Here is a 13,612-nt window from a genome sequence, read left to right on the forward strand (position 1 = left end):
AAATACAGGCAGAGTGCATTAACATGAGTAGCTTCTCAGTCATCAAACTCTGGTCATTTGCTCACTCTTTTTTTGATCTGTTACTTTTTTAATCTGGATGTGGTATTCTTAAAAAAAATGGATTTACCATAGGAAAATATTTAAACTAGCAGTGCTTATTGAGATTTATAACTTTCCTTTTGGGATTCCAAGGAAGATTCCCAGTGTAGTAAATGGTCAGCTCATATTTCTCTTTTTGGACCATCTTCAAAGTACAGAAGAAAGGAGAATGGGAATGATCATTTATTGAACACCTAGTACGTATCAGGAACATTTTTGTTGTATGTTTTCTTGTTAATTCTTACAAGAACCTGATGAGGTAGGTATTATTTTTGTCATCCCATTTTACAGATGAGAAAGGTTCAGCTTTGAAGTTTTGGGATGAAAATCTGGGCAGATTTTTGTTTTGATCATTGTACTAAAGTACTTTAAAACATGAGTTTTCTTTTTAGGAAATTTTAACCTTATTTGCTAGCCACGTGCAACACCCCACACTACTTTGGTTGTATAACGAAAGGAGTGAAGTATAGAATTTTACAGTGCTAGAATTCTCAAGAGAAATGACACTGCCTCCTTGTTAACTTTTGCATTTTACTGATTTTTTATCTAGGTCAGCTGCAAGTTTAGATTAATTACACAGAAAATATCTTGAAAGAATGTTATTAATTGTGACAGTCGTGTCATTCAGATGTTATTTACAAATTGCTGTTGAAATTACTCTAAATGTTACCTGTGGATATTGGTCAGTTTAAAAGAATATAGAAACATAAGAATGTTAACATGAAATAATATATTTAATGAATGTGTGATATGGAACCATTTATTTTGTTTCTGAATATGGTTAGTTTCTTAAATGAAAATGTATAGACTCAGATGTCATCGTTTATTACATGTAATGCTAAGCCCAGTGCATTAAATGGCAGACATCATTATCTTGTTAATTTTCATTTAAAGTTCAAATTCATAGTCCAGAAGGTTTAAATTAAATGGAGCACCCTCTTCCTTTTTTTTATTCCTGAATGCATTTTCCTGTCTCCTTTTATATTGCAGTTAACTAGGTGTTCACTAGGTGTTTCTTGACAAAAGGCTAATAGAGAGTCTGACTCTTCTGGCAGTCAGTCTGGATTCTTTTTTAGATGATTTTCTGTGCCTGTATACACCAGTTTCCAATGCAGACTTTTGTGGGTCTGTCATCCAGCAGTTTGATGACTCTGGAAATTCTAGATTCCCCAGCACTAAAGGAATTTAGTCTGTAACTATGCCATCACATACATATTTGCCTATATGTTATCTTGAATTGATTTTTTTAAATTGTTTAATATGTGTATGTCTTGTCTCCCCTAGATAGGATTATAAGCTTGCTAAGTGTGGGAACCATTCTTACATTTTTAATACTCATATAAAATTAGTGATTACTTGTGGATTAATTTTACCTTTCTCCAAGTTTCAGAGGTCAGGCTATATCCAGCATGGCACAGCAGATGAAGAGTTGGTTATAAGCTTGGTTTTATATTTACTTGAGGAGAGAGAATGTGAAACTTGGAGAGAAGTGAAAAATTGGAGAGAGGGTTCTTATAGGGTCCTTTAACAAAGAGATATACTTGTCAAATGTGGTGCACTTGGGAATGACTAAAGTAATGGAGTATGCAGCATAATTTTGGAAATGTACTAAATGATTTAAGGTGAGAATTTTATTAAACTTACCATTTAAATATGTGATTTTCTGATATTTTATTATTAGGACTCGCTGATTCTTGAGAAGAGTCAAAACTGGAGTTCTCAAAAAATGGACCATATTCTGATTTGCTGTGTTTGTCTTGGAGATAATAGTGAGGATGCTGATGAAATAATTCAGTGTGACAATTGTGGCATTACAGTTCATGAAGGTAATGTTGCTTTGTTTTGTTTCCTTTTAGAAATGACTGGTTGACACTGCATTTGTATAAGTAATATCAGCTATTTTACATATGTACTATGCTAATTTTTCTATAATATTTTATGATATTTAACCTGAAATAAGACATACTGAATTTTCAAATTATGATGGGTATTATTTTTTCAGATTAGGTTCATTTAAAATGTGTTTTAAAATAATCAAAGTAGATTATTACTGTATATAAATCATGATTTCTTTGAAGGTCAGTATTATGATATTTTCTTTCATGGCATTATTTCTAGTTTTTAACTGAAATTTAGGTATAGGAAAAAATCTAGTATGTTCGTTTAGTAGAGTGCATTTTTGAAAAAGGTACAGTAGACTCTAGTGGTATAGAGTTTCTTCTTTCATAGTTATAGTTTTTAAGTTGAAAGGGGAATTTGTAGAGATCATCTTTTAGAATCTGAAATAGGAGCCATTGTAATACATTGAAAGTATTTTTCCTGATTATGAATTTTGACCCTTTTTAATGTAATTTTTGTTGTATTTTATTTAAAATTTTTTATTTTGACCTAATTTCTGACTTGTGAATTTGTATGCTTTTCACTAAGATTTGCCAGATGGTGATATCTTGCTATGTATGTTTTATCTTCTCTCATATAAAAAATTTTCCCTCACCTCTCTGAGAGTAAACTGTAGACAAAATGTTCAGCTCTACCTCAAGTACCTTATTATGTATTTCTTAAGAACAAAGATCAAGGACATTCATTCTCTTACAAAGTCACATAATTATCAAAGTCAGGAAATCACCATTGGTAGAAAACTGTTATCTAGTCTATGACTATATCCACGTTTTGCCACTCATCCCAATGATATTGATTCTAGCAAAATAAAATCCAGGATTATGAATTGCATTCAGTTGTCATATCTATTTAGTTTCCTTTAATCTAGAACATATTTTGAGTCTTTGTGTTTCTTGCCTTTGACATTTTTGAAGAATACAGGCCAGTTCTTTGATAGGATGTCCTCAGTATTGGGATTTTCTTGTTTTCTCCTGATTAGGTTCAGGTGCTAACCTGATGCTTTTGGCAGAAGTGCCTCAGAAGTTATCTTGTGCTCTCAATGTATTATATTAGGAAGCATGTAATGTTTATTTGTCCAGTTACTGATGATGTTATTTTGATCACTTGGTTGAGGAGGGTGTCTTCCCTCTGTAGTAAAGTTATTTTTTTTTTCCCTGTCAGTTAATTTTTTCTTATCAAAGTCATGACTACTACAAAACAGTGTTTCTGTGGCCTTGCCCTTACCTGCCTTTCTGGTATTGCCACCTCCTCCCAAATAGTTTTGGGTGTCTGGTGAGACTTCTGAGACTTGTGGGGCTTGGACTTCTTTAACCAGGCCTCTTGCCTTCATATGAAGCTCCCCGCCCTTGCCGCTAAGACTCACTGTGGGAATATCTCCTGTTGCTGTTATTTATTCTTTTTTTTTTTTTTTTCCAGTAGTGTTTGTTTAGAATTTTCTGAGTGCTAGGCATTCTGTAGGTTTAATATAGACAGTGCTGACCTTATGGAGCTTAATGTATAGTAAGAGACAGGAATGAAAATATAATACAGTAGTATATATCAGGTGGTGGTCTGGACTGTGGGGAAAAATAAAGCAGGAAAAGGAATATTAGGAATGCTATGAATGGGGGTTGTTGAGTGGGCAGGTGGAAGTTTCTATTTATAAAAGCTTATAAGGAAAACCCTCTTTGATAAGGTGATCTCTGAGCAGTGACCTGAAGCATGTGAGTAAGCAAGCCATGTGAGTATCTGGGGAAAGAGCACTCCAGAATGAGGAAGCAGTGAGTGTAAAGATGTTGAAATAGGAACGTGTCTGGAGTGTTTGTATGATGACGTGGAGGTTAGTGTGGCTAGAACTGAGGGAGTGAGCTGCTTAGTGGTAGAGGCAGAGAGAGGGGCAAACCAGGTGGAGCCTTGTAGGTCATAGATTTCAGATTATACTGAGATGGATATGGGAAGGCCTAGGTGAACTTTAAGCAGAGAATCAGTATGATATGATTTATGTTTTGGAAGAATCACTGCTGGGTTGAGAGCAGACTGAGGTGTGTCTAAAGTGGGAATCAGGGAGACCATTTTGGAGACCATAGCAGTGATCCAAGAGAGAAATAGGTTTACAGGTAGATAGTAAAAGTTTGGTTTTAAACTTTTAGAGTTGAGGTAAGATATAGGGGCTGGTGAGATAAATTTGGGACTGATCAGCCTGCAGATGTTATTTAAAACTGTGAGCCTAAATGTGCTTTCTAGGAAATAGCATAGTGCTTTGAGCACTTCAAGAGCAGTTGAGGAGCAGAGGGCCAGTGAGATTGGAGAAGAGCCTTGAGTAGTGACCTGGAGTAATGAAAAGTTTTCAGAATAGATTGTAATTGTCAAATACTGTTTTTAGAGTAAGATGAAACCTGTCTTATGGGAAATGACCCTAATGCAGAAAAACTCCAAGTCATTACCCGGCAATCATCCCAAAGAGTATGGGAAACAAGGCTTACAGACAAAATGCTTATGTCACATGGTTTATTAAATAAATGTAAAATACATAGAAGCAAGGGGGAAAATATGGGATTAGTTAACGTGGTATGTACTGTCAATTCTGCTACATTGTTCACATAGAACCAACCTTAGTCAAATGTAGGAGCAGACATACCAAGAATATTAATACTGGGGGCCATCTTAGAGGCTGCCTGCCACAGAGACAGAGATGCTAGTGTATGGATGGAAGGGACCAGTGGAAATGGAAAGTTAACAGTTGATGATGTCAGGAAAGAAAGGGGAACGGTTGCTGGAGCAAGTCCTTTGAGTACAAGGCTATAAAGGATAGGATCCAACACAAGGGAAGAGATTTAATAGATAAAAGTTGGCATAGTAACTAGAGGGAAACGAGAATATATGGGTACAGAGGTAGGTATGATGTTGGATGTGGTGGTTAGAACATGTGGAATTGAATGCTTATTTTCTCAGTGAAATGGGAAGCAGCCATTAGCAGAGTGTAGAGGTGGGGAGATGTTGGAGATTTGAGGAGTGAGAGGTTGGTATAAAATAGTTATTTGGGGGAATAAATGGATTAGGGAAATAACGTATGTAATATTGTGTGTGTGTGTATGCTTACATATTCACCCATGTTATATGTTGTGTGTATATAATATATGTGTGTATATATTACCAGACAGCAGTAAGGGACTACTTGAGATTGATTATAACCTTGGACCAGTCAACATGGTTGTGTGTATGAGTTCTTTTTGTTCTCCAAGAGTGGTTCAGATTTCTTGGAGAAGTTGCAGAATAGGTGAACATCGCAAGTAGCAGCTGTGCTGCCCTTGTTTGTCGTGCTGATCACCACTGCTGGTCACAGATGTGTTACCACTGCTTGTATGCATGACCGTCAGCGCTGATGTGAGATGCAGGCCTGACTAGTGCTGTTCGTGTTACTATTCATCATGCTGAGGGTACTGCCTCTACTTCATAGGCCATGGTTTTGACCATGGATGTGATATTTAAGGCTAGCACAATGGTTTTAAGAAATTGAATTGATTGTTAACATTTAAAAACTGAAGATTTTATTTTACATATTTAGGAATTTGAACTTCTCTTGAAGTTCTGACAGCAGTTGGTTTTCACTTTTATGGTAACAGTCTGGAGTGGAATAGGGCTGCTGAAGCCTATAATCTTCGGTTTGCCACTCTCTTCTGTTCAATCCCTCACTCATGTTTGATAGTTGCCTGGTCCTTAGAAATGTTTGAATGTATCTGAGGGTGATGTCTTGCTGCTGGGAGTCAGTCTGCTACAGCCTGTGGTCTCAATGTCCCGCAGCTGTGATAGTAAAGCAGCTCTTTTACTCTAGCTGCTTACTTTTGGACTCAAGTCTGCATCTCCTGGGGACTACTACCCTGTACAAATCACAATGAACTCTCCCTTCTGACCTGTTATTTACTTATTGAAGTAAAGTTGCTTTATAATATTATATTAATTTCAGATGTATAAAGTATTGATTCAGTATTTTTATAAACTATAATCCATTTAAAGTTATTACAAAATAGTGGCTATATTTAGTGGCTGAACTGTACAATGTATCCTTGTTACTTATTTATTTTATATATAGTAGCTTGTATGTCTTATTCCCCTATGCTTATCTGGCCCCTCCCACTTTTCCTCTCCCTGCTGGTAACCATGAGTTTGTTCTCTATATATTGAGTGTATTTCTGTTTTGTTATATACATTTGTTTAATTTTTTTTTAGATTTCACATATAAATGATAACATAAGAGTATTTGTCTTTTTCCATCTTATTCCCGTACACATAGTACTCTCTAGGTCCATCTACCTTGTTGCGAATAGCATAATTTCATTGTTTGAAATGGCTGAGTAATATTCTGTTGTGCATACCAGATCTGTGTCAGTTCATCTGTTGATGTACTTTTAGGTTGCTTCCATATCTTGTCTATTGTAAATAATGCTGCTATGAACATTGGGGTGCATGTATCTTTTCTAATTTGTTTTTGTTTTCTTTGGATGTATTCTAGCAGTGGAATTGCTGGATTATATGGTAGTTTATTTTTAGTTTTTTGAGGAACATCCATACTGTTTTCCATAGTGGCTGTGCCAGTTTACCATGCCACCAACAGTGTACAAGGATTCCCCTTTCTCCACATACTCACTAACGTTTTTAATTCTTTTTAGCTTTTAATTTTGTATACCTCAAAACAAGGTCAGCAGCCTGTCAGAAGTAAAGTTTCAGTCCTTTACTTATTTATCTGAATAGGAGCTTTTATAGCAACTTAATTATTTTAGTTTTTAAGGTCTTTCTCACTGTGTACTTGAACTATTGCTGCATCTAAAGTAAATAAGGTTTAAAGTTAAACGAAAATGTCACTTTTACCTATTTCAGTAGTTTTTAAAAAGTTGTGCTACTCAAAAGTGTGGTCCACAGATCACAGCATTAACTGGCAGCGTCCATATCACCTGGACACTTGTTAGAAAAGCATGATCAGAGGCCAAGTCCCTAACCTTCTAAATCAGAATCTGTATTATGACGGATCCCAGGGTGTTTCATGTGAACAGTAAACCATTAGCTCCATTGATAATATGAAGGAGTGGCTCAGTAAGGCTTACCAGGGTATCTACACTTTATTATTTTCAAGACTACCATTGGTTACATTTAACACCAGCTTATTCAGAAGGATCGAGGAGGGAAAACACAGCTTGCCAATAAAGCAGCCTCATGCTTTTCTCATTTGAGTCTAATTTGTAGTCGTCCCTAAAGCAAACAGTTCACATAGTGGGAGGTAACATCTTATGTGAGTACACATACAGAAACATATTTTTCAAAAAGATCAATGGTCAGTAATATGCAAACGCCCCTTGTACCCTCTATGCCTCTGTTATCACAGCTCTCCCCTCCTACCATCCAGGATACATTCATGTACCATGCACTGCATTTTGGGTCCTGTCAGTGTCTTAATCACAAGTTTCTGTCTTTTGTATCATTTATGTTGACTTGTTGAAAGATCAAAGTGTTTTTAAAATGTTGTGTAGAGTATCCCTCCGGAGAAGGCAATGGCACCCACTCCAGTACTGTTGCCTGGAAAATCCCATGGATGGAGGAGCCTGGTGGGCTGCAGTCCATGGGGTCGCTACGAGTCTGACATGACTGAGTGACTTCACTTTCACTTTTCACTTTCATGCGTTGGAGAAGGAAATGGCACCCCACTCCAGTGTTCTTGCCTGGAGAATCCCAGGGATGGCAGAGCCTGGTGGGCTGCTGTCTATGGGGTCGCACAGAGTTGGACACGACTGAAGTGACTTAGCAGCAGCAGCAGCAGCAGAGTATCCCTCAATCTGGATTTGTTTTATTGTTTCCTTTGGATTAGATTCAGTTTAAACTTTTTTTTTTTGATAAGAGTGCTATGATGACATTTCACATCCAGAGCATTTAATGCCAATTTATTACATTGTTGGTGATGTGCTAAGGTAGTGTCATCCAAGCCTCTCCATTTTAAAGCTATACTTTTCTCTTTATAGTTAATGAATACCTATAGGGTAATGACCTTGAGACTTTATAATATCCTGTTGCCTAACAGCCTTATACTTAGTGGTTTTAGCATCATTGACAGAGCCAGTTATGCATGTGGCTGCAGAATGGGGATTTTCTATCATTCTTTCTACATTTATTAGGCAACTCTTGTTTTGTAAAGAACCTCTCCCCTTTTATCCTTTTTCAGTATTACTGTGGTCTCATTATCATCTATAACCTGATTACTCTGATACTTAAATTGTCCAAATTTTACCAGTGAGAGCCCCTTCTGTCAGGCTCTTAACATACACACAAGTATGCAACATGCATTTGCATGTTTGCACAGTCCCCACCTTGCAATAAATAAATAAGATAAATTCCATGAGATTCCCCTCCCATGACTTACTTTATTTTACTCATTTCTTAATCTTGAGATTCTTTTCATATGAGTTACGTATGGGATATGTTACTACTTTTTAAAATGGTATATATTAATAGCTATAGAATGGATCAACCATAATGTCTTTACTTTTTTTTTGTTTCTAGTTTTCCACTGACATGTTAACAAATATGTGTGACATATATTAATGTCATAATTTGTACAGGATAGATTTCTAGAATGAATCAAAATATAAGTACATTTAAACTTTCTAACAAACTTTGCCAGATTGCCCTTCAAAAAGACTGTATTTATTAGTATTCTTCCAACAGTATACAATTTGATCACTCTGCAACATTGCATATTAGTAAGTTTTAAAAATCCTTTTGGAGACTATCTCTTAATTAAAATATGTGTTCCTCTTATTAGTATTGAAGTTTGGTAGTAATATATGTGGCCAGTTTTGTTTTTTTTTTTCCTTTTTCCTATTGCTTGCTGTACAGTTCTCATGTCATTTCTTTATTTTTTATTTTTAAAAAAAGGTATTTTATTTTTGCCTGTGCTGGGTCTTCACTACTGTGTGCAGGTTTTTCTCTATGGTGAGTGGGGGCTACTCTTTAGTTGCAGAGTGCGAGCTTCTCATTGCTGTGTCATCTCTTCCTGCAGAGCACAGGGTCTGGGGTGCAGGAGCTTCAGTAGTCGTGGTCTTGGGCTCAGCTGCCGCACTGCACATGGGGACTCCCCTGACCAGGGATTGAACCCCATATCCCCTGCGTTGGCAGGTGGACTCTCAATCACTGGATCACCAGGGAAGCCCTCTTTGTCATTTCTTAACCTGTCCTTTTTCTTATTAACTTATTGGAATTTTCTTTTTTAGTAATGTTAATCCTTTGTCTGTTATGTGTGTTACAAATAGTTTGTATCCTTGCAAATACTTTTCAATACTTGTCCTGTACATTTTAACTTTGTGGTATTTTTCACTGTTTAGAATGTTCATTTTTTTTTTATACAGTCACATATGTAGATCTTTCTACAAGTTCCAAAATGAATTTTTGTCTAAAATTAATGAATCCAGAAGAAGGGAAATTTTCTAAGGCGTAATAGGAAGCTAGTCTTGCTAGGTTTTGTGTTTTTGGTTTTGATTTTTAATCAGGTGCCTAAGTGACAGACTTCCATATTGTAAATTAACCAGGTCACTTTTCCTTAAATATTTTCATGGTTAAATATGAACTTCTTAAATGTTTTATTTTATAAAAAGCTAATTGTCCATCATAATGTATTGGGTAAGTGGGTAAGTGAAAGTTGCTGTCATGTCTGACTGTTTGAGACCCCATGAACTATACAGTCCATGGAATTCTCCAGGCCAGAATACTGGAGTGGGTAGCCTTTCTCTTCTGCAGGGGATCTTCCCAACCCAGGGATCGAACCCAGGTCTCCTGCTTTGCAGGTGGATTCTTTACCAGCTGAACCACAGATGAATAGTAAATAAAAATGAGGGAAGTATAGAACAGAGAGAAGATAAAACATTTCTAACAGTCCTAATATCCAGACAACCATAGTTATTGCTTTGATGTATTTCCTTTATCTTTTTCCCTTAAAAGAAATGCTTAAATAATTATAATTTAGAGAGATCTTTAAGCTGAGATTTTGCTAAAAGATAGTTTTCCAAATGTGCTTTTTAAATGTATAACTGTCTAATTCTTTTTGGAGTACTTCATCTAAATGTAGATAAATCTCTTTTCTTTTGAGGTTGCAACTTGTCACTTAGTATAAACACCTTTGTGACAAGATCTTGTAACTGACTTGTAATAGTAGGGTACCCCTGACTGTGATGTCAGTTATCCTGATATATTGATTGCACTGTGTCTGAAGAAAAATGTCACCTGCATGTCATAGTACATGACAGAGCATTAGGTAGTATACTTGCCAACAATGTTTTAAATAAGGTCTCTAAGAGATATTCCTCCCCCCCCCACCCCCATTTTATTTATTTTCCAGTCTGCTATTAGCCTAGCCCTAGACTTTTTTTTTTTTCCTTAGCATATGAAAAAATGTATCCTTAGCAGTGTTCACGGAGTAGCAGATGTTCAAGTAATCACCATTTGGACTTTATGTGTCAACTGCATTTTGTCTCTTTTGTGCCTTAGGATATATTTGTGATAGGTATCATGCATATTATAAGTTCTTTTCTCATCATCAGCAATATTACTCAGTTTACTTAAAAACTTTTAGTAGGTTTTATAATCAGAGTTCTAGTGATAGGATGTTAAGTACAGAAAAAAATGTTTTAAATAGCAAATTTTGTGTTCCTGTTTTTTTTGTACTGAGAGATAGGATAAATATTAAATACTTAATGAAGGTCAGGTAACTCAGCCTCAGTGATGTGGTTGGTCAAAGTTACACAGCTAGAAAGGAGAAGACTGTAGGTCTTTTGGTCCCCAGTGACAAGTTGAATGGGGAAAGTTTCCTCTGATTTGGACTGTACATATTTCTTTTTTTTTTTGGACTGTACATATTTCTTGAATAATTCAAAACAATTATAGACACATTTTATATTATTTTTCATTAAATAAGATTCACATAGGTTGTGCTACTCAGAGGTTGATATTAATTGTTGAGTCATGTCCGACTCTTTTGTGACCCCATGGACTATAGGCCTCCAGGCTCCTCTGTGGGTTTCCAGGCAAGAACACTGGAGTGGGTTGCTGTTTCCTCCTCCAGGGGATCTTCCCAACCCAGGGACTGAATATGTGCCTTCTGCACTGGCAGGTGTATTTTTTTTTTTTTTTTTTAACCACTGGGCCACCAGGGAAGCCTTGATCATAATTTCAAGAAATAAAACATTTCTAACAGTCCTAATATCCAGACAACCATAGTTAGTGCTTTGATGTATTTCCTTTATATTTTTCCCTTAAAAAAAAAAGCTTAAGTAATTATAATTTAGAGAGATTTTTAAGTTGAGATTTTGCTAAAATAATAGCAAACATGGTTTTCCTGTTTACCCATTTTAAAACATGAAAAACCTATATGAAATAGGTTTTATATATCTATAAATTTTTAATTTTCTATATATTATCATATAAAAAACCTTTTTTGCATAATCATATTGAAGGTGTACTTTTTGTATCTTTTACTCAAAATTAGATAGGTTGAAGAGAATAAACCTCATTTTATGGTAGTTTAAATTGTTGTGTATGAAAGAAAGAAAAAGATGTTAAAATGTATTTAGTTTTTAATTTAAATGGATTAGAGTGGATATAAATGTTAGAATTTCAGTCTACAGCTCAGTAGACACAACAGATATGGCAGAGAAATATGGAAAAGTGGCAAGTTGAAGACTGTAAAGGCAGTAACACAGTGTAGATCATTTTTCAAGGGCAGTGAAGCTGAAGAAGAAATACTTATCCACTTGTTCATTGTTCTTTAAGCTTATGTGATACCAATGTTTAAAGGGACCCTTAGAAATCACTTCTGAGGTTTTTGTAGGTGATTTAATCATTGTTTAAAATCATTGTTTAATCAGATGTTTGTCAAATGTGTGGTGTATTCTTTAAAAATTAAAATTGAAACTTTGCTTTATTTTAAAAGAGTGAGCTGCTATGATTTACCTTGATATTGGTGAATGAGATGAGTAAAATGGATAGTCATTTGGAGGGTTTTTTAACTTGGGACTTCATGTGAATACTAATGAAAAAAATTGCCTGAAAAATATTATTTTGTAAAGAAAATAGTTTTTTTCCTTGTGGTATTACATAACTGAGAAATCAAATTCACTATTTTTTATTATTTTGTGATTTTTCTTCAAATAAACTATTTGCTTACTGTTATTTTTACTGAAAAATGTTCTTATCTTGCTGATAATCAATAATAACTACTCCCAAGAGGAAAATTTTATTTCTTTTTCATTTTATGGTTTATCATTTTAAAAATGTATATCCAGACAGAAGTGATAAAGGTAATAATTATTACTATCCACAATTAGATGATTTAAAGAAATTAATGTTTTGAATCTCTTCTTGTACATGATAGTCTAGCTCCTTTAAAATTTTTAACATTCTTCTGTATGACATTTGGATTATGTTGAGGTTCACTGTTGTAAAACCTTTGAATAACATTTGTTGTTCAGTCGCTCCATTCACGTCCAACTCTTTGTGACCCCATGGGATGCAGCATGCCAGGCTTGCCTTGTTCTTCACCAGCTCCCATAGCTTGCTCAAACTCATCCATTGAGTTGGTGATGCCATCCAACCATCTTATCCTCTGTCGTCCCCTTCTCCTCTAGCCTTCAATCTTTCCCAGCATCAGGGTCTTTTCTAATGAGTCTGTTCTTCCCATCAGGTGGCCAAAGTATTAGAGTTTCAGCTTCAGCATCAGTCCTTCCAATGAATATTCAGGACTGATTTCCTTTAGGATTGACTGGTTTGATCTCTTTGAGGTCCAGGAGACTCTCAAGAATCTTCTCCAACACCACAGTTCAAAAACATCAGTTCTTCAGCAGTCAGCCTTCTTTATAGTCCAACTCTCACATCCATACATGACTACTGGAAAAACCATAGCTTTGACTAGATGGACCTTTGTTGACAAAGTAATGTCTCTGCTTTTTAATATGCTGTCTAGGTTGCTCATAACTTTTTTCCCAAGGAGTAAGCGTCTTTGAATTTCATGGCTGCAGTCACCATTGCAGTGATTTTGAAGCCCAGGAAGATAAAGTCTGTGTTTCCAGTGTTTCCCCATCTATTTGCCATGAAGTGATGGGATTACATACTTATTTGTTTCACTTTGGGTATCTTTGGTGGTTGTGAGAAGACAGTTTTCATCAGGCTCCTGTTGTCTGTGGAGTGTTCAATCAGTTCCAGTAGTCACATGATCTTACATGGATGCATGGAAACTCACCTCCATGGTGAAACCTTTTGAGAGAGAATTGCTACTTACATATGTTTCTCATAGTGGTATTTTTAGTGGCTTCAGTTTATTGGAGGGTACTTTGAGTGCTCCTTAGAATTTGGCAATAAGACCACCCTATTAGGATAAACCTGGTCAGAATTATCCTGGGATGGTTAATAGTAGGCTGTTTGTAGAAGTGACCTACCTTGAGAGTAATAAATGTGTCTTAGGAGATCAGAAAAATGCCCAACCTAAAGATAATGGGCATAATTGGAACTATTAATAGAATTAGGTTGTTATCTATTTAATTTTTAATGTGTATTATTTTTCTAAAGTACAGTTTGTCATGAGAGCAGTATCTTCCTTTCTAGA

At 35.6% G+C, this 13,612-nt stretch overlaps 1 protein-coding gene across 11 annotated transcripts in view; it reads left to right on the top strand.

Moving 5' to 3' along the window:
- PHF14 (PHD finger protein 14) overlaps positions 1 to 13,612 on the top strand; it is a 199,081-nt gene that overhangs the window by 14,038 nt on the left and 171,431 nt on the right. For all 11 annotated transcript variants that reach the window (XR_009494172.1, XR_009494171.1, XR_234227.5 and 8 more), the window contains exon 4: positions 1,781 to 1,925. Coding sequence is in view for 6 of the 11 variants with exons in the window: in XM_003585942.6 (XP_003585990.1) it covers positions 1,781 to 1,925 (145 nt within the window). In the remaining 5 variants the exon portion in view is untranslated. The remainder of the gene's footprint in view (positions 1 to 1,780; positions 1,926 to 13,612) is intronic.

This window comes from Bos taurus, chromosome 4, assembly GCF_002263795.3.
Source record: "Bos taurus isolate L1 Dominette 01449 registration number 42190680 breed Hereford chromosome 4, ARS-UCD2.0, whole genome shotgun sequence".
Taxonomy (NCBI): domain Eukaryota; kingdom Metazoa; phylum Chordata; class Mammalia; order Artiodactyla; family Bovidae; genus Bos; species Bos taurus.